A 27,415-nucleotide genomic window follows, 5' to 3' on the forward strand; every position below is an offset into this window, starting at 1 on the left:
GTATACGTGCAGGTCACAGGGGCTATGATGGCTTAGCTTGGGCTCAGAGGCCTGACACTCCGCCTCCCAAGTTCAAACGATACTCCTGCCTCAGCCTCCTGAGTAGCTGGGATTACAGGTGCCTGCCACCAGGACCGGCTAATGTTTGTATTTTTAGTAGAGACGAGGTTTCACCATGTTGGCCAGGCTGATCTCAAACTCCTGACCTCAAGTGGTCCACCCACCTCAGCCTCCCAAAGTGCGGGGATTACAAGCGTGAACCACCACACCCGGCCTAAGCCCTAATTCTTCATTGCCACAATGAGAGGAAGTACAGGAAGTGTTGAGATCATGGGCGTGGAGTCCAACTGACATGCTTGACTGATGTCACGTACTGGCTCTGCCCCTGAAAAGCTGAGTCACCTTGGGTAATTTGCTTAGCCTCTCTGAGCTTCAGTTTCACTTGGGAGCTGAGCAAGAACACTTGTCCCAGAGTTGCTATGACATTCAAATATGGTGGTGTATGTAAAAGGCTCAGCATGGAGCTTGTTCTCATTAAGCCCCATGGCATGTGGGCATCTATGCTATTTCTTTTTTTTTTTTTTTGTAGAAAAAAGTTTGTTTGCTCGTTTTTGTTTGAACCTTGAAATATAATTCCTCACTGATGATGCTAGTATAAAATGGTGGTTATGAATCCATGCTAGCCCAACGAAAACTAATTTAACATTATTGGTAAAAATGAGTCATTTTTGAATCTCTATTAAAATTTGAACTAACACATAAGCAAATCTATGCTAAAACTGGAACTGCTGGGCTGGGTGCGGTGGCTCACGCCTGTAAACTTTGGGAGGCCGAGGCAGGTGGATCACGAGGTCAGGAGTTTGAGACCAGCTTCGCCAACATGTTGAAACCCTGTCTCTACTAAATATACAAAAACTAGCCAGGTGTGGTGGTGCACGCATCTGTAATCCCAGCTGCTGGGGAGGCTGAGGCAGGATAATCACTTGAACCCAGGAGGCGGAGGTTGCAGTGAGTCGAGATCATGCCTTGGCACTCCAGCCTGGGCAACAGAACAAGACTCTGTCTCAAAACAAAACAAAACAAAAAACTGAAACTGTCTTCTCACACTATATATAATTTACTTTCCAGCTTCAGCCATCTGATGTTGAAATCTAAAGCACCCTCTTGAGTTAAATGTCCCTGACAAACCATGTAGATGGACAAACCAGATTGGTGGTCTTTATCTGCTGGGGATAGAAAAAGGCTGCAAGAGGCCAGGCGCGGTGGCTCACACCTGTAATCCCAGCACTTTGGGAGGCTGAGGCAGGTGGATCACAAGGTCAGGAGATCGAGATCATCCTTGGCTAACATGGTGAAACCCCATCTCTACGAAAAATGTAAAAAAATTAGCTGGGTGTAGTGGCAGGCGCCTGTAGTCCCAGCTGCTTGGGAGGCTGAGGCAGGAGAATGGCGTGAACCTGGGAGGCGGAGCTTGCAGTGAGCCGAGATTGTGCCGCTGCACTCCAGCCTGGGTGACAGAGCAAGACTCCATCTCCAAAAAAAGAAAAAAAGAAAAAAGCTGCAGTTTAGTATTTAAACTCGCAGTGAGTGGTCAACTTTCTACTCAGGTAAGTAACTAAGGAGAGCTATGAAATATCAAAAGGAAACTAGAGGCTAGGACAAAGAGGCAATGTCAGCCAAGCCAGTGCAAGCTGGTATGCAGCCCTGTATTTCAGCCAAGGGCAGGCAATCCAAAATTACAGATTATTTCCTTAACTTGACCAGTGTATTTTACCTCTGAAAATCCTGTCAAGGGTTGCATTTCATTGTACCTGGTAAAACACAAAGTCCTCTCATGAAAATATTATATTTTTCAGAAGAAATATTATATGTAATACATTGAAAATCATGGATTGCTTTTTCTTCATCTTTTTTTCCATGAATGTATAGGTGTTTGAGTCTCTTGTGTTTCTTATTTTACATAGGATATGGACTGTTTGAAAACGATTTCATTATCTTCATCATTGTCATTCATTTCAGCCACTTCAGATTTTTGTCTCTCCAAAAATACTGGTGTACAAACTGGTGTGAGGCCCTGGATATCCACAGTCTTCTCAGGAGTGTCAAGAGTGCCTAAAACCTTTTTCTTCTTCTTAGGTAAACCCTGGCCTTTTGTAGATGTCTGACAATTAGTTTTTGAAAGACTTTCTGTTTTCTGGAAAATCAAAGAAGGAAAATCATAATTCATTTTTTAGCTAATTCTTTTTTTTTTTTCGAGATTGAATCTTGCTCTGTCGCCTAGGCTGGAGTGCAGTGGCCCAATCTTGGCTCACTGCAACCTCTGCCTCCCAGGTTCAAGCAATTATCCTGCCTAAGTCTTCCAAGTAGCTGGGATTACAGGTGCCTTCCACCATGCCTGGCTAATTTTTGTATTTTTAGTAGAGACAGTGTTTCACCATGTTGGCCATGCTGGTCTCGAACTCCTGACTCTTGGGGTGATCAGACCCAACACCAGGCCGCGGGGGCTATGAAGTCCAGTGGAGTCAAAGGAATGAGAAAAGACAAGTTAAGAGTGCATAAGGTGGGTCCAGGGGGCCAACGCTAGTGTGGAGGCTGCAAAGGCCCCGAGCTCTGGAAGTGTGCACTATTTATTGGTGATCAAACAAAGAAGCAGGTGGTGAGGATGTAGGGATTGAAAGAAAGCGGTGCATCAAGCACATGATTTACAGCTGTGATGGTTTAGCATTTCCTTTGAAGCATATGGAACATGTTCTGCTACTTAAGATAATGGGAAACATGTTCTTCTAGCTTAAGATACAATCGATCTATGAGCCCAGGAATGCTAGAAGCAAGGAGCCAGCAAGTCTAGACACATTCCAGAGGCCAGGAGGGGTTTCATGCCCTGAGCCCTGGATTCCGTCCTAGCCACGAGGGGCTTTATGCCCTGGGCTTAGATTAGGGTGCAGCAGGATAGGCTTCCACCCTTTAGCACAGAGCTTGCTGTTCCAAAGGCCACGAGTGGTTTTAGACCCTGGACTCTGGACATGTTCCAAGACTCTTTTTATATCAGACTAGCAAGCCCTGCCTCAATTTTTTTTCCCAACACTCAGCTTTTCCCCAACATGCCCCCTTTTTCTTTTTTGTAAAACCGCCACAGCTATCATTGCTTGTTCTCGATGGCGGCTTTCTCTCCAGAGGCGGCTTCTGCATCTGTAGAGTAAAGGAGACAGCACAAGCACATAATTGTTAGAACAGAATTTGCAAGTGTAGAGCTTTCAATGGCCTTAATCCATTTGAGAGGATTGATTGCAGACAACCCATCGGCTGTCTTGTTCAAAATATCAGTTCCAAGGAGCAGGGCTAAGTGAGCCTGAGGAGCTTCAAAAACCTCTTTTAGTTTTATGATATTGAGGGTAAGATTTTCCTCTCTACCCTCTAGATGGCATTTAACCTTTTCCCATGGATGTTCTGTCTCATTGTAACTATGAGGAGTAATACAAAAGTCAGATGTATTCCAGTCACATTGCATTTGAATTCTACTTTCTAAACTCATAAGACGATCTTCCATCCAAATCACTGTCTGAGGGAGATCATTAATTTGGTTAACTATTTTTTGATCTATTTGAGCTTGGGAGTTCCATAATTTTGTGGAATTCTTTTGCCACTTACTGACAAATAAGCAGTTTGCACAGATGAATGTAAAGCCACGCTAGCAACTGCAGCGGTAGTAGTAACGGCAATGAGGCCAGCTATAGCGAATATAAGAGCAACTATATTTTGGGATAAGAGTTTTTTAAGGATCTTAGTTACAATATGAATGGAGGATGATGCCTCCCATGTTCTATTTAGAGATAGAGGATCCAAACTCCTTCTCTGGCTTTAATTATCAGGATAGTCTGATTTTTATTAAAAGTTGTAACATTTCCTATTGCTAGCATAAAAGGTGGCTGAACACAACTCTGATTCCAAAGGGTCCTGTTGGAAAGAAAAGAGAGAGCATATTTATTTTTCCCTCCCTCCCCCTATACCTTTTATATTTACCCTCCCCACTTTTGATTGAACTTTGAGCCATAGCTAATTTCCATAATTTAGAATGTTCCTGTCCTATGGCAGGAGATATCATTTTTGGACTAGGGGCAACAATGCCAGCAGGACTCCACATGATAGGGGCATTAGCTTCTGTCCGAACATACTTTGTATGATTCCTTTGCCAGCAGTTCTACTGGTTGACTACATTTGTTCTACAGGAAGGCTTTCCAGTGCAATTTTCCTTAAAGATCCCCTTCGGGGACTAATCAATGATTATTCCACAGGAGTTATTTTGTAGTACCTCAGTCTTACTATACAATCTTCCCAAGTTCGAGCATCCACACCTTCAAATGTAACTTTGTTTTGCTCCCATTCGAGCTTATTCGGATGGAACTTCAGAGTTTTAGGACTGGAATAATTATATTTTAAACTATGCCCCCAAATCATATGCAAAGCAGCCTGCGATTCATATTTTCCAGGGACTACTGCCAACCAGGCCTGTGTGTCAATCTGTAAGGGTCCAACAACAGGTCCCAGGCATATGGGGGATATTTATATCTTATAGATATATTCATTTTTTTCATCCCTTCCTCATTAGGATGCATTGGCCCTTATTCAAAATGGAGTCACTCTGGTTTGAATGCTTCTTACATATTTCCCCTTTCCCATTTACAGGAGGATCCTTAATCCTAAGGGTTGCAGAAGGATGAAGGTCCATCTTCCGCAACTTCTTCATGCTGAATAGGGGCGACGATATTCCTGCCTATTAAGGTGTCTTGTATTCAGGTAGAGAGGAGCTCAGTCAGAAAGCATTGGTCCGTTAAGCATCTGTTGTACCTCTGAATCCCAGCAAAAGGTAAAACCCTGGTGCTCCAGCAGTTTCTCAGCTTCCTGTGTGGTTTTCTTGACCTGTCCCCATGTTATGGTGGTTGATGTCAGCCTGACTCTGGTTGGTCCTCGTTCCATCTTCACATTCAGATTTAAACTGGCTCATGGCTTGTACTGGGGGAACCAGGTCCTTGGTTGGGATCCATGGGTCCCGCCAGTCTCCCATTCCATGGTCGTACACATCTTGAGGGCATCCACACATTTGTTTATCTCCTGCAAAAAAACACAAGCATACCCTCAAACCCATGTTAGTAAATCTAGCGAAACAGAAGCAAAAACTTTTGTGGCTGTAGCTGGGAGGCATGCCATTGCTGAAGCATTTGTTCTACAAGCTGTAACTCAGCTTCTGCCTCTTTGATTAATTACCATGGGGTAAAGCTTTCCACTGATAATGAGAAACAGGCCCCTTCTAACAGAAGGCATAGAAAAATCAAATCGAGGCTTATCCTTCTTGTGCAACAGTATAGCAAAAAAGCAATCCTCAAGCCTTCAATTTGCACTGTACAGGTGGGTCCACTAGAGGCTGTGGCTCATGATAGGTCTTTGGATGTTTGATGGGCACCACACAGGTACCTGATTGTCACCTGGAGAGACACAAGCAAATCCTCTTCCCCATATAATTATCTTTCCTTTTCCCCAGCTCTTTGTATGTGCATCCCTCCACCATATATCTTGCCCAGCCTTTTTATTTTCCTTTTCTACATTCCTTTTTTGTGTATTCAGATTGCCCATAATTAAAGCCAGAGCCTGAGAAACGGGGCCTTCCTACTTTCAATCCAGCCATAGCCTGAGCTGAAAGCGTAGCCCTATGAAGTTACCTCCAATATCATCGCAAGCCCCAATATAGTCAGCCGAATGAGCCTTCGTCTCATAGGTCTGATAGCGGTTTGACATTCTGCATCAGCATTATTGTATGCAGGAAGCTGTGTTACAACATCCTGAGGTGTTTTATCAGTTATGTCTTTATACACAGCCTCTTGGAGCCAAGCAATAAAAACAATATATGGTTCTTTAGGTCCTTGTTGGACAGATCTGAAAGAAGGATGTTTTTCCCCTGTAACATTTATACTTTCCCATGCCCGTAAGCGCACAGAGCGCAGTTGAACAATGGCAACATCCTCCATTACTGCTTGATTTTCTAATCTACCCCAATTAGGGCCAACTCCCATTAACTGTTCAAAGGAAACAGGCACAGGTGGCTGCGTTTGTGTGTTTTCCATTGCCTGAGTTTGAGCTTCATCAGCCCACCAGGTTTTAAACTGTAAATACTGAGATGGAGTGAGAACAGATTTTGTTGAAGTATCCCAATAATATGGTATTAACCTATTATCAAGAGCCACATTTTGTAACAAAGTTTGCACAAAAGGGGAGTTCTGCCCATATTGACTAATGGCTTGCTTAAATTCCTTCAGTAACCTAAAAGGAAAAGTGACCCAATTAGTTATAGTCTGTCCTCCTTGCTGTATTATAGTAACTGGAAATTGCCATGCTTCAAGGTCTCCCTCAGCTCTAGCTTTTTTTCTTTTCTTTTTTTTTTTTTTGACAGAGTCTCGCTCTGTCACCCAGGCTGGAGTGCAGTGGCACAATCCTGGCTCACTGCAACCTCTACCTCCCAGGTTCAAGCAATTCTCCTGCCTCAGCCTCCCAAGTAGCTGGACTACAGGCGCACACCACCATGCCCGGCTAATTTTTTTGTATTTTTAGTAGAGACGGGGTTTCACCATGTTAGCCAGGATGGTCTCGATCTCCTGATCTCGTGATCTGCCTGCCTTGGCTTCCCAAAGTGCTGTGATTACAGGCGTGAGCCACCGCACCCTGCTTGCTCTAGTTTTGAATAGAATTTTGTATTCTATTCAAATTGCTCCAGGTTTTAACGTTGCAGGTACAGGAGCAGTAAGTTTTACAGCTAATTCACTTTCTCACCCATTAAGGGGAAAGGGAGGAGGTGGCCATTCACTTAATTCAGCAGGTGGAGCTGACAGGCTAGTAAAATATACCTTTTTCAGTTTCGCCTTCTAACTCTTCTCGTTTTTGCTCCTTGCATTCAGAATCTGAAGTTAGTTTTTTACACTCGTTCTCCTTTTCCTCATCTGAATCTGCCTCATCATCTGTTTGAAATGGCTCAAGAGCTGCCTTTATTAGCGCCCACATTGACCAAACGGAACGAATTTTTGCTCCCTCTTTATACGCCTTTTTAAAATCTCTGCGAATTCTCTCCCATTCATCCAACTCCATAGTCCCTTGTTCTGGAAACCATGGGCAAAACTGCTTTACTGTACTAAAGAGTGATAACAAATTTTGAGTACTAACTTTCACTGCCCCTCTTTGTAATAAATGCTTTAAGAAATTCAAGTAAGTAGAATACTTGCTTTCACTTTGTCCGATTGTTACCCTGGTTCTTCTGAGTGCTCAGCTTTCCCACCGAGCTTCTTTCAGTCATCCTCGGTGTCCTCTGATGATACCTCCTCCACTTTCACATGCTCTAGCGTTCCTTCACTGGGGTTTTCGTTGCCCCATGTTGGGCGCCAGGAACGTTGGGGTGATCAGACCCAGCACCAGGCCATGGGGGCTACAAAGTCCGGAAGAGTCAAAGGAATGAGAAAAGACAAGTTAAGAGTGCATAAGGTGGGTCCAGGGAGCCAGTGCTAGTATGGAGGCTGCGAAGGCCCTGAGCTCCGGAAGCCAGCACTGTTTATTGATGATCAAACAAAGAAGCAGGCGGTAAGGATGTGGGGGTTGAAAGAAAGCAGTGCATCAAGCACGTGATTTACAGCTGTGATGGTTTAACATTTTCTTTGAAGCATATGGAACATGTTCTGCTACTTAAGATAATGGGAAACATGTTCTTCTAGTTTAAGATACAGTTGATCCATGGGCCTAGGAAGGCTAGAAGCAAGGAGCCAACGAGTCTAGACACATTCCAGAGGCCACGAGGGTTTCATGCCCTGAGCCCTGGATTCCATCCAAGCCATGAGGGGCTTTATGCCCTAGGCTTAGATTATGGTGCAGCAGGGCAGCCTTCCACCCTTTAGCTCAGAGCTTGGTGTTCCAAAGGTCATGAGGGGTTTTAGACCCTGGATCCCGGACATGTTCCAAGACTCTTTTACATTATGTCAGACATGCAAGCCCTGCCTCAGCTTTTTTCCCAACACTCAGCTTTTCCCCAACACCTGACCTCAGGTGATTCACCTGCCTCAACCTCCCAAAATGCTGGGATTACAGGTGTGAGCCACCGTGCCCAGCCAGCTAATTTCTTCCTGAGTAATTTTTCTTTCTTTTTAAATCGCTCCATCTGTAGCTTTTGTGTTAGTGTCCAATTCTGATTATACCATTTCACTGATGGATTTGATGGCTGCTTAAATGGAATATTCCAGTCTTTAAAGAGTTCTTTATATACTTTTTCAGGTGACATAAAATGACACTCCACGAGTCTTTCACCAAACAGGTAGTTGTTCATTGTTTCAGCAACTATCTTGGCAACATCCTCAGACTCAAACTCCACAAATGCACATAGCCTTTGCTATTTCCAGTCGTTTTACTTCTGGACAGTCTGAACTGTGTCACAGTGCCAAACTGGGAGAAATATGAAAAGATCTGGGTTTCGTTAAGTAGGTTAGGTAGGTGGCACATGTAGACTACTCCAGGAGTAAGTTGTTCTTGTTTTTTTTGCTGGGTTATGCACTTGAAAACCTGCACCACCTCCTTTTGAAACTGGACATCTTCCTGTGGGTTAAGCAACGAGATCCCAGCCGGGCCAGACGAAGCTGCCATGCCAAAAGCGGCTGACACTAACTCCACACAGTACTCCCAGAAACATCAGGCTCCCACCTCCCCTGAGGCAGAAAACGGGGATCTATGCTTTTAACATACATATGTGTACACAGTCCAAGTGATGGAATATCAGGATCAGTGGCAGCTGGGAGGGTGGAGGAGGCAGCACCACCTGATATTTGGGAGGGAGAATGGCTGGGAGTTGCCAATACGTGGAGTGAGGGACAAGTCAGGGTTGTCTCTAAGATTTTGAGTTTGGGCAGTGGTAGCATGGTAAGCTAAGATCAAGGATACAAGGGGAAGAAGGGCTTTCAGGCTGGGAGCATTTAGGAGAGCATGGGAGGATAATGCATGTGTTTTGGACATGTTGAGGTGCTTGCAGGATGTCCACATACAGATGTCTGGGAACAATAGATGTAGGCTGGGTGTGGTGGCTCACTCCTGTCATCCTAGTCTCCTGGATAGCTGAGGCAGGAGGCCTGCTTGAGGCCAGGAATTTGGGATCAGCATAGGCAACAAAGCAAGACCCCATATCTACCAAAAAAATTTAAGGTCGGGCACAGTGGCTCATGCCTGTAGTCCCAGCACTTTGGGAGTCTGAGGTGGATGGATCACGAGGTCAGGAGTTTGAGACCACCCTGGCCAACATGGTGAAACCCTGTCTCTACTAAGAAAAAATACAAAAATTAGTCAGGCGTGGTGGTGCATGCCTGTAATTCCAGCTACTCAGGAGGCTGAGGCGGGAGAATCTCTTGAACCTAGGAGGCAGAGGTTGCAGTGAGCTGAGATTATGCCAGTACACTCCAGCCTGGAAAACAGAGTGAGATTCCATCTCAAAAAAAAAAAAAAATTCAAGACGAAATAAATGTGGTGCTCTCTAGAGCTGGAGGCTGTTGATAAAAATGTGGGAATTGGCTGGGCGCGGTGGCTCAGGCCTGTAATCCCAGCACTTTGGGAGGCCGAGACGGGCGGATCACAAGGTCAGGAGATCGAGACCATCCTGGCTAACACAGTGAAACCCCATCTCTACTAAAAAAAATGCAAAAAACTAGCCGGGCGAGGTGGCGGGTGCCTGTAGTCCCAGCTACTTTGGAGGCTGAGGCAGGAGAATGGCGTGAACCCGGAAGGCGGAGCTTGCAGTGAGCTGAGATCCGGCCACTGCACTCCACCTGGGTGACAGAGCGAGACTCTGTCTCAACAACAACAACAAAAAAGTGTGGGAATTACCACTTGGGAGAGTTCATCTCTGCCTGTTCCAAAATCCACTGTGAGCATTGCCAGTGCTTTCATGAAGAGGTCTCATGAGAGTGGGGCAGGAGTGGTGCCATCTTCATATTACAGGCTGTCTTAGTTCATTTGTGTGGCTATAATGGAATACCACAAACTGGGTAATATTTAAATAATAAAAAAAGTATTTCTCATGGTTCTGGAGGCTGTGAAGTCTAAGATCAAGGCACCACCAGCAGGTTCAGTATCTGGTGAGGGCCTGATCTCTGCTTCCAAGGTGTGCCTCTGTTATGGAAGGGGGGAGGGCAATAAAGGGCCAACACTGCGTGAAGCCTCTTTTATAGTCTTTAATCCCATTCATGAGGGAGGAGTCCTCATGACAAAATCACCTCTTAAAGGCCCTGTCTCTTCATATTATTGCATTGGAGATTAAGTTGCAACATGAATTTTGGAGGGACACACGCATTCAAACCATGGCAGAAACTCTGCAAGCCATTTTGCTGCTAAAACTTGAGGGTGGGGGTATGACTCATTTAATAAAGATGACCTTTTTTGTATAACTTATACCAAAGTCTTCCTCATTAGCAGGTGTTGAATAGGACATTTCTTCTTTCTTTCTTTCTTTCTTTCTTTCTTTCTTTCTTTCTCTCTCTTCTCTCTCTTTCTCTCTCTCTCTCTTCTCTCTCTTTCTCTCTCTTTCTTTTTCTTTTTTTTTCTTTTGAGATGGAGTCTCACTCTGTTGCCCAGGCTGGCGTGCAGTGGTGTGATCTGGCTCACTGCAACACCCACCTCCCAGGTTCAAGCAATTCTCCTGCCTCAGCCTCCCAAGTAGCTGGGATTACAGGCACCCACCACCACACCCAGCTAATTTTTGTAATTTTATTACAGAGGGGGTTTTGCCATGTAGCCAGGCTGGTCTCAAACTCCTGACCTCAAGCGATCCACCCACCTTCGCCTCCCAAAGTCCTGGGATTACAGGTGTGAGCCACTGTGCCCTGCCCTGAAGAGGACTTTTTCTGTTGCCTTTTAAATGGTTTAAGAGGCAGCCAATAATGGGGTCAGAAAGCTTCTCTCTGCCTAGTTTCCCCAAAAAGCAAAGCTGCCAGCTGGCTGTTGGACAGGTGAGAAGTCTTTGGTGAGATGCTTCATCATCCTCTCCCTGAACTCTTCACATTTACCAGGGTTCTGGGTAGGAGAGGGTGCTCCAATAAAATGTCTAGGAAAGACTTGGGTTTCCTGATAGAATGGGAGGAATCAACATGCTATCTCCCCATTGGGTGTCTGTGTGGGCAGCCAACTTCTTGCTGTGCCCTGCATCTCCCTGTGCAGGGGCGAGGAGCATTAGAGAGGAAAAGCTGGAGGCAATGAGGGGCTTAGGCTTAGGGCAGTGTAGCCTGTACTCCCCAGTCCAGCATGGTTAGGATGTGTGGGTTTCTGAGTCCTTTCTAGCTACTATAACAAAAATACCATAGGTTGGGTGGGTTGTAAACAATGAAAATTTTTTTCTCATAGTCTAGAGGCTGGGAAGTCCAAGATCAAGGTGTCAGCAGACTCAGTGTCTGATGGGGATTCCTTCCTGGTTTACAGATGGTGCCTTCTGTTGTGTCCTCACATGGTGGGAGGGACAGCTCTCTGGGGTGTTTTATTAAGGGCACTAATCCCATTCATGGGGCTCCACCCTCATGACCTAGTCACCTTCCAAAAGTCTTGACTTCAAATATCATTACATTGGGGGTTAGGACTTCAACCTAGATTTTGGAAGGACACATACATTTTGTCTATAGCAGGGGGTGGATGACACAAGGGAGGGTAGCTAGGCTTCCAATCTAGGTGATATGTCACCCAAGAAAGCAGTACAGGCTGCATGGGTGTCTGCCAATGGTGGAATTGGAGAAGGCATGGGAGAAGCAGGGGACCCAACTCTTATATCAAGAAACAGAGGAGGCCGGGCACGGTGACTCACACCTGTAATCCCAGCACTTTGGGAGGCTGAGGCGAGTGAATCAGTTGCAGTCAGGAGCTGGAGACCAGCCTGGTGAACATAGCGAAACCCCGTCTTTACTAGGAAAAATATACAAAAATTAGCTGGGTGTGGTGGCACGCATACCTGTAATCCCAGCTACTCGGAAGGTTGAGGCATGGGAATCGCTTGAACCCAGGAGGCAGAGTTTGCAGTGAGCCAAGATCGCACCACTGCACTCCAGCCTGGGCAACAGAGCAAGACTCTTGTCTCAAAAAACAAACGAGCATCATTGAATCAGTGATCAGAAAAAATAGAGCAATTTTATATTCATACTTCCTGGAGTTAATGTCCCAATTGACTGGTTAAAAAGAATATTTGGCAATACAGAAAGTTCCCCTTGGGTTTTCTGACTCCAAGCCTGGTGGGTGGGTGGGTTCCTTCCTTCCTTCCTTCCTTCCTCCTTCCCCCTGCTTTCCCCCCTTCCTTCATTCCTTCCTTCCTCCCTCCCCCCTTCCTTCCCTCCTTCCCCCCTTCCTTCCTTCCTTCCTTCCTCCCTCCCCCTTCCTTCCTCCTTCCTTCCTCCCTCCCCCCTTCCTTCCCCCTTCCTTCCTTCCTCCCTCCCTCCCCCCTCCCTTCCTTCCCCCCTCCCCCCCTTCCTTCTTCCTTCCCTCTCCCCCCTTCCTTCCTTCCTTCCTTCCTCCCTCCCCCCCTTCCTTCCTTCCTTCCTCCCTCCCCCCTTCCTCCTTCCTTCCTTCCCTCCCTCCCCCCTTCCTTCCTTCCTTCCCTCCCTCCCCCCTTCCTTCCTTCCTTCCTTCCCTCCCTCCCCCCTTCCTTCCTTCCTTCCCTCCCTCCCCCCTTCTCCTTCCTTCCTCCCTCCCCCCCCCTTCCTTCCTTCCTTCCCTCCCTCCCCCCTTCCTTCCTTCCTTCCTTCCCTCCCTCCCCCCTTCCTTCCTTCCTTCCTTCCCTCCCTCCCTCCTTCCTTCCCTCCCTCCCCCCTTCCTTCCTTCCTTCCTTCCCTCCCTCCCCCCTTCCTCCTTCCTTCCTTCCTTTCTTCCTCCCTCCCTCCCCCCTTCCTCTCTTTCTCTCTTTCTCTTTCTTTCTGTTGTTGTTTTTCTTTGCACAACATTGCCTTTCCCCAAGAGTACTGGATAACAATGCCCTCCCTCCTAGTCCCAAGTCACTATTGCAGAAGTCAGGACCTTAACACACACATTTCAAAGTTACTGACTCCTGGTCAAACCTGGTGCCTTAGCAATGCAATCTTGTAATTTCCCAGGTCAAACAGATCTTCAAGGGTTGCCCTCATGGCAGAATTTGGTGGTAGAAGGAAGGAAGCAGAGTCTTAATCTTTGGACAGCTTGTAGGGAGTTCCCTTTTTCTCAAGCCCTTGCAGTGTAGCAGGATGAGCCACAGACAAAACTCCTCAGACACTGGATTAAAGAAGGAAGAGGTTTTGTATTTGGCCGGGAGCGTCAGCAGACTCACATCTTAAGAGTCGAGCTCCCTGAAAAAGAAATTCTTGGCCTTTTTAAAGGCTTACAACTTTAAGGGGTCCACGTGAAAGGGTTGTGATAAATTGAGCAAGCGTGGGGAACGTGACTGGGGGCTACATGCGTCAGCTAACAGAACAAAAAGTTTTACAATGCTTTTTTCTTACAATGTCTGGAATTTACAGATAACACAAGTAGTTTAGGTCAGGGGTTGATGTTATTATTATTACCTTTTTTAACTCCTAGGGCCAGGTGGTGGTGCCAAGGTTGTCTGGCTATTTATCTTACTTTTGTTTCTTTCTAGCTTTTTGCTTTCTGTCTCCTCCTGTCTTGTGAACTAGGCAAGGTGGGGGGAGGAGGGCAGCAGGAGTAGTAGTGGTCTCCTTCCTCAGCAGCATCTGTCCCACTCTAAGCTTAGTTAAAGGAGACTGTGTAACCAGCAGTGCTCATCCATCCTGGGCCTGAGTTTGAATCCCACCTCTGCAGTTCAGCTGTGTGACATGCAAGACCTTGTTCCTCTTTGAAGTCCTGTAAAATGAGGTGGCTGCATTGGGTGATCCCATCCTACACCATGAGTCTGTAGTGCTATTGTCCTGGGTATACTGATGTCTGGTGGCCAACTTTGGTCCTTGCAGCAAATTCAGGTTTTCCGTTTGTTTGTTTGTTTTGTTTTTGAGACATAGTCTTGCTCTGTCGCCCAGGCTAGAGTGCAGTGACGTGATCTCAGCTCATCGCAGCCTCCGCCTCCCAGGTTCAAGCAATTCTCATGCCTCAGAATCCTGAATAGCTGAGGATTACAGGCACCCACCACCACACCCGGCTAATTTTTGTATTTTTAGTGGAGACAGGCTCTCGCTCTGTTGCCCAGACTGGTCTCAAACTCCGGAGCTCAAGTGATCTGCCTGCCTTGGCCTCACAGTGTGCTGGATTACAGGCGTGAGCCACCATGTCCACCTCAGTTTTTTATTTTTTATTTTTTTTCCGTATCTGGAGGGTTTAACACAGCCAGGAAACCACACCAGAGAGGGCCACCTTGCCATGTCACCAACTATGCAATAACTACCGAAGAAAGACCCATTGGGTGGCTATGGAGTGTTTGGGTGAGGGAGAAGGGACAAGATGGAGGAAGGTAAACAAGAAGGCACTGCCCCTGTTGCTTCCGGGTTCTTCCTCACCAACTTTCCCGCAGGCGGGAAAATGCAGCCAGCACCCGGGACGATGCGATCAACTGAGCATGCGCCAGGTGACGTCAATCCGAAGAGATCGAAACTTACCCGGCCACGCCTATGGAGACGCCCCTATCACACCCTTATCCCGCCCACTGCCCTCCCCCTTCCAGTACCAATGCATAAAAGTCAGCTGCCGGCAGGAGCCGGGGTGACTTCTTCGGCCCGCATTCGTGGACCGGGGAACCTTACCTGAGAGGGCCGGCGCGACTTCCCTGGCTCCCCACACCTGAGGACCAGAGAACCTTGCCCGAGAGTGTGTGCATATTTGCAGTAAAGGGCTGCCGCTCTCTTATGTACTTTGGCCTCATGTTTAATTACTTAGCTCTCCTAAATTAAGTTACATTAAATTAAATTAAGACATGGAGGAGCAGAGGTCAGCAGAGGAGATGACCAGCAAAGTGCTCAGCTTTGCTCTATTTCTTCTTCTTTTTAAAAATTTTTTTTATTATTATTTTTTGAGATGGAGTCTCACTCTATCACCCAGGCTGGAGTGCATGGGACAATCTCAGCTACTGCAACCTCCACCTCCCAGGTTCAAGCAATTCTCCTGCTTCAGCCTCCCGGGGAGCTGGGATTACAGGTGCCCGTCACCACACCTGGCTAATTTTTGTATTTTTTAGGTGAGACGGGGTTTCACCATGTTGGCCAGGCTGGTCTTGAACTCCTGAACTCCTGACCTCAGGTGATCTGCCCAACTCAGCCTCCCAAAGTAGTGGGATTAGTGGTGTGAGCCACTGTGTGATTTTTAGCATGTTGTAAGTTTGTTGTTCTTCATTCCATTTCCAAAGCATTCCCGCCTCCACCCCCGCATGTGTTTGCACTTATTTAGATTGGTGGGTCTGAGAGCGCATTAGCACCCCATCCACATGCAGTCTCCTGCCCTTCCAATCCTCACCCTGAAAACCTTCCTCTAGTCACAGACCTAGTCATTTTTGCCACGGCTACTCTTGAGCTCTTTATGAACCTCTGCGCCCGCTTCCTCTTCTGTGAAAACAAATGAGTTTATGTAGATTAAGATCTAGCCGACTTCTGTAAAGGATCAGATGGTAAATACTTTAGGCTTTGCAGGCTAACGACTCAACTCTGCATGAATAACTGCAATGTGTAAAGGAATGAGCATGGCTGGGTGCCACACTGAAATCTGAATTTTCATCTCCTTCCCAGGGGTCATGGAAGAGTCGTCTTCTTCGGACTTTCCCCTGAACCATTTAAAATGTAAAACCATTTCTAGCTTGCAGGTGGTATGAAAATAGGCAGCAGGCTGGAGGTGACTTAGGAGCCTATCTGGTCATCTTTTTTTTTTTTTTTTAAAAACAGAGTCTCGCTCTGTTGCCCAGGCTGGAGTGCACTGGTACAATCTCGGCTCACTGCAACCTCTGCCTCCTGGGTTCAAGCAAGTCTCCTGCCTCAGGCTCCGGAGTAGCTGGGACTACAGTTGCGCACCACCACGCCCGGCTAATTTTTGTATTTTTAGCAGAGACGGGGTTTCACCATGTTGGCCAGGCTGGTCTCAAACTCCTGGCCTCAAGCGATCCATCCACCTCAGCCTCCCAAAGTGCTGGGATTACACTGCGCCCAGCTGTATCTAGTCATCTTTAAAAGCCCTCCCACCTCTGAGAACCCATGAGACTGAGCAGTCCTCTGGACCGGAGCTGGGGTGTGTCAGAGGCAAATCTTTGCCTACCTTCTCAGAACACCATATTCAGAGAAGGCCACTCAGGACAGATTTGTCAGGCTGTTCCGAATGCCCAGGTCTGGGATGAGATGGCCTATCCATGGAGGAGTTTTATTTTTTTTTGAGACAGGGTCTCACTTTGTTGCTCAGGATAGAGTGCAGTGGTGTGATCTTGGCTCACTGCAGCCTCAGCTTCCTGGGTTCAAGTGATCCTCCTGCATCTGCCTCCCGAGTAGCTGTGTTACAAGAAAGGGGTCCTGATCCAGACCCCCAAGAGAAGGTTCTTGGATCTCACACAAGAAATAATTCAGGGCAAGGCAGTAAAGTGAAAGCAAGTTTATTAAGAAAGTAAAGGAACAAAAGAATGGCTGCTCCATAGACAAGAGTAGCTCCTAGAGCTGCTGGTTGCCCACTTTTATGGTTATTTCTTGATTATTTGCTAAGCAAGGGGTAGATTATTCCTTCCTCCCCGTTTTAGGACGTATCGGGTAACTTCCTGACATTGCCATGGCATTTGTAAACTGTTATGGCACTGTCAGAAGTGCAGCAATGAGGACGGACGACCAGAGGTCACTCTCGTGGCCAACTTGGTTTTGGTGGGACTTAATTGGCTTCTTTACTGCAATCTGTTTTATCAGCAAGGTCTTCATGACCTGTATCTTGTACCGACCTCCTGTCTCATCCTGTGACTTAGAATGCCTTCACGGTCTGGGAATGCAGCCCAGTGGGTCTCAGCCTCATTTTATTCAGCTCCTATTCCAGATGGAGTTACTCTGGTTCAAATGCCTCTGACAGCTGGAACTACAGGCACCCATCACCAAGCCCAGATGTGTTTCGTTTTTGTAGAGACAAGGTTTCACCATGTTGCCCAGGCCAAACTCCTGGGCTCAAGCAATCCACCCACCTCAGCCTCCCAAAGTGCTGGGATTACAGGCATGAGCCACTGCACCCAGCCCATTTGGAGGATTTTGTTGTTGTTGTTGTTGAGATGGAGTCTAGCTCTGTTGCCCAGGCTGGAGTGCAATGGCGTGATCTTGGCTCACTGCAACCTCCGCCTCCAAGGTTCAAGCAATTCTCCTGCCTCAACTTCCCAAGTAAGTAGGACTACAGGCGCCTGCCACCATGTCCAGCTAATTTTTGTTAGTAGAGACGGGGTTTCACCAAGTTGGCCAGGCTGGTCTCGAACTCCTGACCTCAGGCGATCAGCCCATCTTGGACTCCCAAAGTGCTGGGATTACAGGTGTGAGCCACCGTGCCTGGCCAGATGTTTTTTGAGAGAGAGAGAGAGAGAGAGAGAGAGAGAGAAAGAGAAACTTTGCACTCTGTTATCTTCAACCTTTTTCTTACTCCACCTTCCTTCCTAGCTGAGGTCCCAGTCCTAAAACCTAAGAGTCCTTCATTGGAACTTGACTTCTGCATAATCCGCCTGGGTGCCCTTGGGCATCCAGGCCTCGGGCCTGGATCTGATGCCTGGGAAGTTGAGCGTGGCATAATGGAGCTCCTCTTGGCTCTCCTGGGATTCTGGGGCTTGAGTGGATGATTTGGGTTCTGGGAAACTGGGCAACTGATGCTGCTTTTTCTGATTCTTCTTTGATTCTGGGGAGGGAGCACCTGGTGGAAGAGGGGTCCGAGAAGGACTGCTTGGTGTGGCTTTCTGATTCCGATTCTGAGCCTGAGGGAAGAACCACCATCCTTCATTCATTCATTCAGCAAATATTTGAGCACTTACCACGCGTCAGGCACTGATTTACAGCACAGAGTGAAACTAAGTCCCTGACCTTGCCTTGCTGAGCTTGTATTCCATCTTGGAAGGAGGAACAGACGATAATTAGCAAAAGTACAATGACTGGTAAGTGACAAATGCCATCAAGAAATTTGAGCACCTTCTAGAAGTCAGCGAGAGGAAGGCTGAGATGACCATTTAATAGGGCATCCAGGGAAGTTCAAGACCAGCCTGGCCAACATAGCAAAACCCTGTCTCTACCACAAATACAAAAATTAGCCAGGCGTGGTGACACATGCCTGTGGCCCCAGCTACTCAGGAGGCTCAGGCAGGAAAATCACTTGAACCTCAGAGGTGGAGGTCGTAGTGAGCTGAGATTGCACCCCTGCACTCCAGCCTGGACAACAGAGAGAAACTCTGTTTCAAAAAAAAAAAATTGATAGCCGGTCGCAGTGTCTCACACCTGTAATCCCAGCACTTTGGGAGGCTGAGGTGGATGGATCATCTGAAGTCAGGAGTTGGAGATCAGCCTGACCAACACGGTGAGACCTCATCTCTACTAAAAATACAAAAATTAGGGGGGTGTGGTGGTGCTTGCCTGTAATCCCAGCTACTCGGGAGGCTGAGGCAGGTGAATCGCTTGAACCAGGAGGCGGAGGTTGCAGTGAGCCAAGATCTTGCTACTGCACTCCAGCCTGGACAACAACAGTGAAGTCCCATCTCAAAAAATAAAATAAAAATAAAAAAATAAAATAAAGGATAGCATGCATGCACGGAGAGACAGGCTGGAGGGGGTGAGAATGGAAGCAGAGAAGGCATGCAGAAGGGGCCTGTGGTGCCCGGGAGAGAGGTGTTGGTGCATGGCCTGTGGGAGTGAGGGAAGGGTAGGGAGAACTGGCTTGGTTGTATTTTGAAAGGAATTTGCTGATGGATTGGTTGTGGGGTGATAAGAAGAGAGGAGTGAAACATGATTCTAAAGCTTTGGACTTGGCTGGGAAAATGTGGTGTTATTGGCTAAGATGGGGATAGAGATGGAGCATAAATGGTGGAATTAGTCTTTTTTTTTTTTTTTAGATGAAGTTTCACTCTTGTGCCCAGGCTGGAGTGCAGTGGCGTGATCTCACTGCAATCTCCACCTCCTGGGTGCAAGCGATTCTCTTGCCTCAGCCTCCTGAGTAGCTGGGATTACAGGTGCCCACCACCATGCCCAGCTAATTTTTTTGTATTTTTAGTAGAGATGGGGTTTCACCATGTTGCCCAGGCTGGTCTCAAACTCCTGGGCTCAAGCAATCCACCCACCTCAGCCTCCCAAAGTGCTGGGATTACAGGTGTGAGCCAGCATGCCCATCCTTTTTCTTCTTGAGAGAGGGTCTCACTCTGTCAACCAGACTAGTGCCATGGCATAATCACGACTCACTGCAGCCTCCAACTTCCAAGGTTCAAGAGATCCTCCCACCTCAGCCTCCCAAGTAGCTGGGACAATAGGCATGCACTACCACACCCGGCTAATTTTTCATTTGTTTTGTAGAGGAGAGGTCTCACTATGTTGCTCAGAATGGGGAATTATCTCACATTGGTTTTGGACAGGCTAAGTTTGAAGTGCTGATTAGACATCCACATGGAGATGTTGCGTAGACAGTCTGCAGTTCACAGAAGGAGCCAGATGATAAAAATTTTGCAGTCATCAGCAAAAGATGTTATCTCTTAATAATTTCCAGAATTTACAGAGTATTACCCAGGGGCCAGGTGATATTTTGTGTATTTTATTATACAAGTACAATATATTTAACACCCAGCATCATCCTAGGAGGTGGCCGCTAGTATTATCTCCATGTTAGACAGCTAAAGAAATTGAGGCACGGAGAAGTGAAGATACTTATTTCATCACACAGTGATGACAGCAGGATTTGAACCCATGCAGGCTGATTTCAGACCCCCTGTGCTGAATCCCTATGAGGTACAGCCTCCTGATGATACGCATAATTGTTAAGCAGTTAAGTGTGATTAGTAACATCAATGGTGGCAGTAATAATGGAATAATGGCTACCTATTGAGAAAGCGTATGTATTCTAATCCTCAAACCAACTCTCAAAGGAGACAGAGGAAGAAATGAAGGCTCAGAGGGGCTGAGCGACATGGCTGAGGTCTCATAGCTAGTAAGTGCCAGCCAGGATTTGAATTCAGTACTATCGTTGGCACTTTTCACACCTTGATGTCCGTAAGGGGTGCAGAAGTCTGAAAGTGGGGTGTCAGCTTTAGAGAAGAGAAAGAGCAGAAGCATGACCCAGACACTCACCAGGGGGCCGGCCTTCGGGACCACATTGATGTAATCCAGGATCGTGCTGTGCCGGGAGAACCTGGGCCTTGGGGTCTCTGCCTGAGTCTGTCTCTTTGGTAGAATCTTCATGCTGAGGAAATGAACACACCTGTTTGTGCACTGTTGCACCTCCCTGTGACAGACTGCCACGTTTACTACTTGAGACCCTCACTACGACAGTTACTACTACTACTACTTGAGACCGTCATTATGAGACTGAAAGGAGGACAAACGTAGAAATGAAAACTCAAGACAAAAGAAACTATTTTAAAGGAAGGGGCCAGGGGAAGAAGAAGAGGGCTCCCTGCTTCTAGTGAGCAAGGGCAGCCATCTGAGCCTCTGCAGCCCTTCGTATTTATTGGGTAGAAAGAGCAGGGAGCAGGGAGGTAACGACTGAGCAGCTGTTTAATTGATCACAGGTTCATATGATTACTAACAAGCTTCAGATGTGCCTAATTACAAGCAACCCTTTGCTTGGGGTGTGACCACCCTCAGTATTCCTTCTGGGAAGCAGACGCAGTTTGTCGGTTTGCCAACATTCTGCATTTATGAGAACAGTTTGCTGTTTACTTGTATAGCCTCCAGTGGTATACTGAGATGATCACGAGCCTCACTCTTTCGGCCTGCAACACCTCCCCTCTTCCTGGTCCAGGCCCCAGACCCCGCTACTCCTCTTAACCTACATGATCAGGGCGAGGCAGAGGAAAAGAAGAGCCGTGATGCCAATTCCCAGAAACGCTCCGTTGGAGAATGCCGTTGAGATGAGTCCCTTCTTATCTGCACACGGAGAGGGTCAGGTGGGCATTTCCCATCCACGCAGGGCTCACGAAACCCACTCGTCACTCAGCATTCAGGCTTCCAGTTTCCACTGCGGACACTGTATCTGCAACCCCTCTGTTTACTTTTAGGAAGCCCTGCCACACCCCGGCCCAGGTGTTAGGACTTCCCATTGTGTTTTCCTGTCGACATACAGATGCCACGGGTCTCCCGTGTCCCTCCGAGCTCCTGCTTCAACCACAGGACCCTACTCTTTGCCCCACTCAGCTTCTCCTCCAAGAACCTCGGCTTTCAGGAGGCCCTCTAACCTGGAAGCTGCAGGATGGATCCACTCTGGGCCCCATGGACGTTCCAGGCCTCACAGCTGAGCCTGAGGCCGGAGCTGAGCCCTCCATGGAGGCTCAGGGAGCTGTTGGCCCAGGGCCCGACTGAGCTGGGGGTGACCTCAAAGGAGTCCTGGCTGCTGTTCCCCTCCAGCAGCTCCTCCCCAAGCCACCAACGCAGAGAGGGGGCCGGGATGGCTTGGGAGGAGCAGCTGCAATGCAGACCCTCAGCCTCCCAGGAGCAGGAGGGGCCCAGCAGCTGTGGGGGGTCTGTGGGGAGGGAGGACAGGACTCAGCAAGGGCCCCTTCCTGGGACCCAGGTGCCCTCCCTTTCCCACTCACAGTGCACGGAGAGGCTGAGAGAGACGTGCTGGGAGCCTAGCGGGTGCTGAGCGTGGCAGGTGAACTCTCCTTCTTGCTCCACTTGAACCCGAGGCAGCTCCAGGACCCCGGGGTCTGAGGGCTGGGAGGGGCTCAGAATCTGTCCCCCCTGGGTCCAGCTCAGCCTGGCTGGGGGGATGCTGTGGGTGACACAGACCAGGCGCAGGCTTTGGCCCTCCAGGACTGGGAGGGACGTGCCGTTCCCAAGGTTTTCCAGGACTAGGGAAGGAAGGGGCAGAATTCACGTGCAGCTCAGGGCTCAGGGACCCCCCTGCGTGGGGACCCTCCAGATGCCTGGGCCCCCAATTCGGCACCGAGAGGCCCTGGCTCCTCTGTCCTCTTTCCTACCTGTCCTATTTGCTTGGGAAACCATCACTCTCAGGTTGTCTGGAGGATCTGAAATGGAGAGAGGGGACCGGCTCTAGACGGGCCAGGGGCTTCCCTCTGGGTAAAGGGAAGCATCCTGGAGACTGAGGTGGGGGAAGTGGGTGGGATAGAAGGGCAGTGCAGGATCACCCACTGAGTCCCAGACGCAAACTGCATGAGGGTCTATACAGGTAAGGTCAGTCCCTGAGGCCTGGGGCTCTAGGCCCCCTCAGCTCTGGGACCCTGAGCCCAGCCCTGCATCCCCACCCGTTCTGCCCTCCCGATGGACTCCAGGCCCCTGCTGGGCACACTCACACTGCACAGAGAGGTCCAGGGCTCGCTGCTGGGAGCCAAGCCTGTTCTCCGCTCGGCAGGTGTAGCGCCCTGAATCCCCGGCCTTCACCCCGGGCAGCTCCAGCCCCAGGCGTCTGGGGCCCCAGGGGTGGGACAAGGAGAGGACTCTGTCCTGCAGGACCCAGCTCAGCGTGGCGGGGGGCTGGCTGTCAGCAGCACAGAGGAGCCGCAGGAACTGGCCTTTCTGGGCTTCCAGGTATATGATGTTTCCCTGGGGCTGGAGCTCCAGGGCTGGAGTGGGAGGAAAAAAAAAAGAGAGAGAGGGAGGGAGAAAGAGAGAAGAGAGAAGGGGCACAGGGAAGAGCACATCCCCTCATCCCCTGAAGCCTCTTCATCTAAAGAGGACTGGCCCAGCCCCAGCCCGACGGCCCTCAGTACCTGACATGTTGTCCCGCGAAATGCTGATAACAAGGTCTCTGGGGGCGTCTGCAACAAGATTGTGAGCTGGCTACAGGGAGGGAGGTTTGTTCCCACAACCGGAAAAATTCCCCCAGGGAAAAGAAAGACTATCCCGGGAAGACAAGTGGCCAACCAGTGCCATGGCTCACTGGTGTGGACCAGACGCCATTCCCATCCCTCTCCCAGGGCTGCATCAGTGTCCTGGGACCCCACGGCATCCTCTCCCTGGACGCTTCTGAGCTGGGAGCCGCTCACTGCCCCGCTGGGCTCCTCCCCCTCCCCTGTCTCCCCGCCCCTCCCCGCACCCACCGGGTCTGTCTGCACGCCCCAGCATCCCAGGCCACACTCACAGGCCACGCGGAGTCGGACGGTCCTCTGTGCGCTCACACCCTTTCTGGAGAAGTCCACATGGCAGATGAGGTCGGTGTCGTGATCCTGGGGACTGGGTGTGAAGCTGAGCACTGAGAAGTGGGAGGTGGTTGGTTTGGTTCCTTGAGAGGAGAGGGCAGCCCCCGTCCAGGAGAAAGAAGGGGATGGACATTCCTCAAAGGCCCAGTTAAACACACAGATGACCGTCACCGGCTGCCCGGGCTCCAGGGTCTCGGGGATGTAGACATCAGGCTTCTGAGTCAGGGCTGGGACAGAGACGGGGTGGGGCGGTTCTAATGCTGCAGGGGTCCCTGAGAGACCTCTGTGCTCAGCCCATAGCCTGTCCCCAGGGTCCCTCCCCAGTGTGAGAGGCAGAGGTTCCCATCCCATTCCATACCTGTTACTTTTAGAAAGAACTCATCGTTCATGAAATTATATCTCACATATCTTCCTCTCTGCACCCGAAAGAAGTACCGTGCCTCATCCTCCCTCTGCGCATCTCTGATCACCAAGGAGCAGCTCCCCTTGCCGGGATCCCCAGTGAGCTGGAATCGGCCCCGGGTGCTCATTTCCACCTCTCGACTCTGGTCGTTTGTCGCCACTGGAGCACCCTTGCTTGTCTCAGTCCCTGCTTTGAACCAGTAGCCATAAGCTGGGGTAGACTCTGTCCAGTCCTTTGAGGGGTACTTGAAAGAGCAGGGCACAGAGACACACAGGCCCTCCGGTACGGTCACCGACTCCTGCACTTGTATCCAGAAGCTCAGATCCATAGCCTGGGACCCTGTGGGGAGACACAAGCTCAACCTGCAACCCCAGTCCTAGTTCCGCCCCAGGTCCTTTCTGGCCCTTGGCCCACTCACCGCCCAGCAGCGAGGACAGCAGCAGCGGCAGTAGCATCTCGGCATAGGAGGCACGGGACCTGCCTGAGTCAGGCCTATTCTCTGGTCGTGCTGTGAGTGGCTCAGGGCTCTTGGCAGAAGGGGAAGCTGAGGGCGGAAGCTGAGCCCTGGGGCCTGATGCGTGAAATAAGCTTCAGATGCTAAGGTCACAACTCCTTTTCCTTCCTCTGCACTCTCCAGCCCAGCTTGCCCAGTTGTCCTCTGGGTCTCCTAGGGGCCCAGCCTGGCCTTGGGCTTGTTGAGCTGGTCCTTCCAGAGCTCCCTGTGTAGGAGGAGAGAGCAGGCTTGTGTCTATCCTGGGGGCCTGGCTGGGGGTGGGGTAGTGGGGTAGGGGCTCTCCCTCTGGGCCCTGGGTCATTGAAAAAGCAGAAGTGAAAAATCCACAGTGAGCTACCCTTGTCTGGGCCACTGGTGGTGTAGGTGGTGGGTACAGGGGAAGGGACAGATAAAATGCTGGTCTTGTCAGATAAAATGCAGGATGCCTGGTTAAAGCTTTCACAGATAAATTGTTGTTTTGTTTCCTTTTTAGTATAAGTATGTCCCAAATGCTGCATGGGCTATACTTATACTAAAAAGCAAATTTGTTTATTTGAAATTCAAATTATTTATTTATTTATTTATTTTGAGATAGAATCTCACTCTGTCACCCAGGCTGCAGTACAGTGGCACGATCTCTGCTCACTGCAACCTCTGCCTCCCAGGCCCAAGTGATTCTCCTGCCTCAGCCTCCTGAGTCTGGGATTACAGGTACGTGCCACCACACCGAGCTAATTTTTGTATTTTTAGTAGAGATGGGGTTTCACCATGTTGGCCAGGCTAGTTTCAAACTCCTGACCTCAAATGATCCACCTGCCTTGGCCTCCCAAAGTGCTGGGATTACAGGTGTGAGCCGCCGCACCTGGCCTGAAATTCAAATTTAACTGAGCATGTTGAATTTCTTTTTTTCTAAATCTGGCCACCCTAGGGTGGTGTCAGCCTCATCCCTTCATGCTTCCTGGTGAGCTCACTGACCCTTGGTCCCCAGAAGCACCCTCCTGCCCCCACTGGGCCCTAGTCCACTTCCCAATCTCCCTTCCTCCTCTCTCATTCAACTGGGACACCCATTGGGATTAGAACACATATGCCCAAAAGTAGTGCTGATGGGAGGAGTTTGAGGAAAGGTGGGAGTTGGGGGCAGAGTGAGGGAAACAGACTAGGGAAGGGGGAATTTGCAATGAGTGGAGTAAACTCTACAAGATGTTTTCCCCTCACTGAGATCTTCCTGAAATGACTCTGTTTGGGTCACACAGAGACACAGAACTCATCCTTCAACCTCCACACACCTTGGGTATTCAGGGAGACTTGGAGGTGAATCCTCCATGGTGGGTCAGCTCCAGGGCCCCAGGTTAGTAAATGAAGATTCTTAGAAACAGGAAAGCTCAGAAGGTCCCCTAAATGACGCAGATGCTGGACAGACATTCAGGATGGGACCTGGGGAGGAAGTGGTCAGCTCTTCCTGGCGGAGGAGTCAGGAGAGGCCTCCTGGAGATGACCCACCTCCTGCCCTGTCCTGGTTCTTTCATCCATGGTATTTTTGTGCTTTGTTTTTGAGACAAGGTCTTGCTCTGCTGCCCAGGCTGGAGTGCAGTGGTGTGATCATGGCTCACTGCAGCCTCAATCTTCTGGGCTCAAGCAATCTTCCCACCTCAGCCTCGCAACTAGCCGGGACTACAGGCACACACCACCACACCCAGCTAATTTTTTATTTTTGTAGTTTTTGTAGAGACAGAGGTTTTTTGAGACAGAGTTTCCCTCTTGTGGCCCAGGTTGGAGTGCAATGGTGTGATCTTGGCTCACCACAACCTCCACCTCCTGGGTTCAAGTGATTCCCCTGCTTCTGCCTCCCGAGTAGCTGGGACTATAGACATGCGCCACCATGCCTGGCTGATTTTGTATTTTTAGAAAAGATGGGGTTTCTTCATGTTGATCAGGCTGGTCTCAAACTCCTGGGCTCCAGCGATCCTCCTGCCTTGGCCTCCCAAAGTGCTGGGATTACAGGTGTGTGCCACAGCCTCATCCACTGTATCAGTCGCTTGAGCTGTTAGAACAGCGTGCCCCAGACAGAGGGGCTGAAACAACGACACTGACTTCCTCACGGTTCTGGGGCTAGACGTCCAAAACCAAGGTGTGGTTCCTTCTGAGGCCTCTGCTTGGCTTGCAGATGCCACAGTTCTGGGGCTTGACGTCCAAAACCAAGGTGTGGTTCCTTCTGAGGCCTCTGCTTGGCTTGCAGATGCCACTTCTCCCTGTGTCCTCACACAGCCGTTCCCCTGTGGGTGTCTGTTTCCTCAACTCCTGCTCTTATAAGAACTTACAAGAACTCAAGTCATATTGGACTAGGCCCACTCTAGTCCAAATGAGTGACCTCATTTCAATCGGCCCTCAGTATGCACAGGTCCCACATCCTGGAATTCAACAACCTGCCCATCACGGCATTTAAATACAAAACCAAGAAAAGCCAACATAACCACACAAAACAGCATGAATTAAAAATACAGCATAACAACTATTTACACCGCATTACACTGTATTAGGTGTGGTAAGTAACCTGGAGATGGGAGGATGTGCAGAGGTCCCATGCAGACACGACTGTATAAGGCAGCTGAGCATCATAGATTTTGGTATCCAAGGGGTGGGGATCCTGGAACCAATCTCCCACTAACACAGCGGAACAACTGTATCTCTTTAAAGACTCTGCATGTACAGCCACATTCTTAGGTACTGGAGGTTGGGACTTCAACACAGAAAATAGGTGGGGGGAGGGGGAACACAATTTGGACCCTAATATCCACCTCTCCCCCCCATTTTTTTTTTTTTTTTTTTGAGAGCGAATGTTGCTCTGTTGCCCAGGGTGGAGTGCAGTGGCATGATCTAGGCCAACTGCAACCTCTGCCTCTCTGGTTCAAGCAATTCTCTTGGCACAGCTGACGAGTAGCTGGGACTACAGGCACCCGCCGCCACGCCTGGCTAATTTTCATGTTTTTAAATTTTATTATTTTTTTGAGACAGGGTTGTGCTCTGTCACCCAGGCTGGAGTGCACTGGCATGATCTCAGCTCACTGCAACCTCTACCTCTCGGGTTCAAAGGATTCTCCTGTGTCAGCCTCCCGAGTAGCTGGGATTACAGGCACCTGCCACCATGCCCAGCTAAGTTTTGTATTTTCAGTAGAGACGGGGTTTCACCGTGTTGGCCAGGCTGGTTTCGAACTCGTGATCT

General features: G+C 49.0%; 1 protein-coding gene and 1 pseudogene across 2 annotated transcripts; both read right to left on the minus strand.

The window, feature by feature from the left end:
* Positions 1–1,885: 1,885 nt before the first annotated feature.
* On the minus strand, positions 1,886–8,671 carry LOC117091347 (annotated as a pseudogene).
* Positions 8,672–16,572: 7,901 nt separating this feature from the next.
* SIGLEC10 (sialic acid binding Ig like lectin 10) lies at positions 16,573–24,462 on the minus strand. 2 transcript variants are annotated; one of them, XM_033224296.1, is made up of 11 exons: positions 24,121–24,462; positions 23,658–24,041; positions 23,242–23,526; positions 22,871–22,918; positions 22,454–22,723; positions 22,121–22,168; positions 21,734–21,991; positions 21,377–21,661; positions 20,975–21,068; positions 20,271–20,382; positions 16,573–17,923 (listed from the first exon to the last, which is right to left on the minus strand). In XM_033224296.1, exons 1-11 carry the CDS (start codon positions 24,155–24,157, stop codon positions 17,648–17,650), a joined length of 2,097 nt encoding a protein of 698 aa, XP_033080187.1. In that variant the 5' UTR covers positions 24,158–24,462; the 3' UTR covers positions 16,573–17,647. The 2 variants fall into 2 exon arrangements, with proteins under 2 accessions (XP_033080187.1, XP_033080188.1); XM_033224297.1 differs by lacking the exon at positions 21,377–21,661 and having other exon boundaries at positions 24,121–24,460.
* Between the last annotated feature and the right edge of the window lie 2,953 nt (positions 24,463–27,415).

Source organism: Trachypithecus francoisi, unplaced genomic scaffold, assembly GCF_009764315.1.
Source record: "Trachypithecus francoisi isolate TF-2019V2 unplaced genomic scaffold, Tfra_2.0 Lachesis_group12, whole genome shotgun sequence".
Classification (NCBI taxonomy): domain Eukaryota; kingdom Metazoa; phylum Chordata; class Mammalia; order Primates; family Cercopithecidae; genus Trachypithecus; species Trachypithecus francoisi.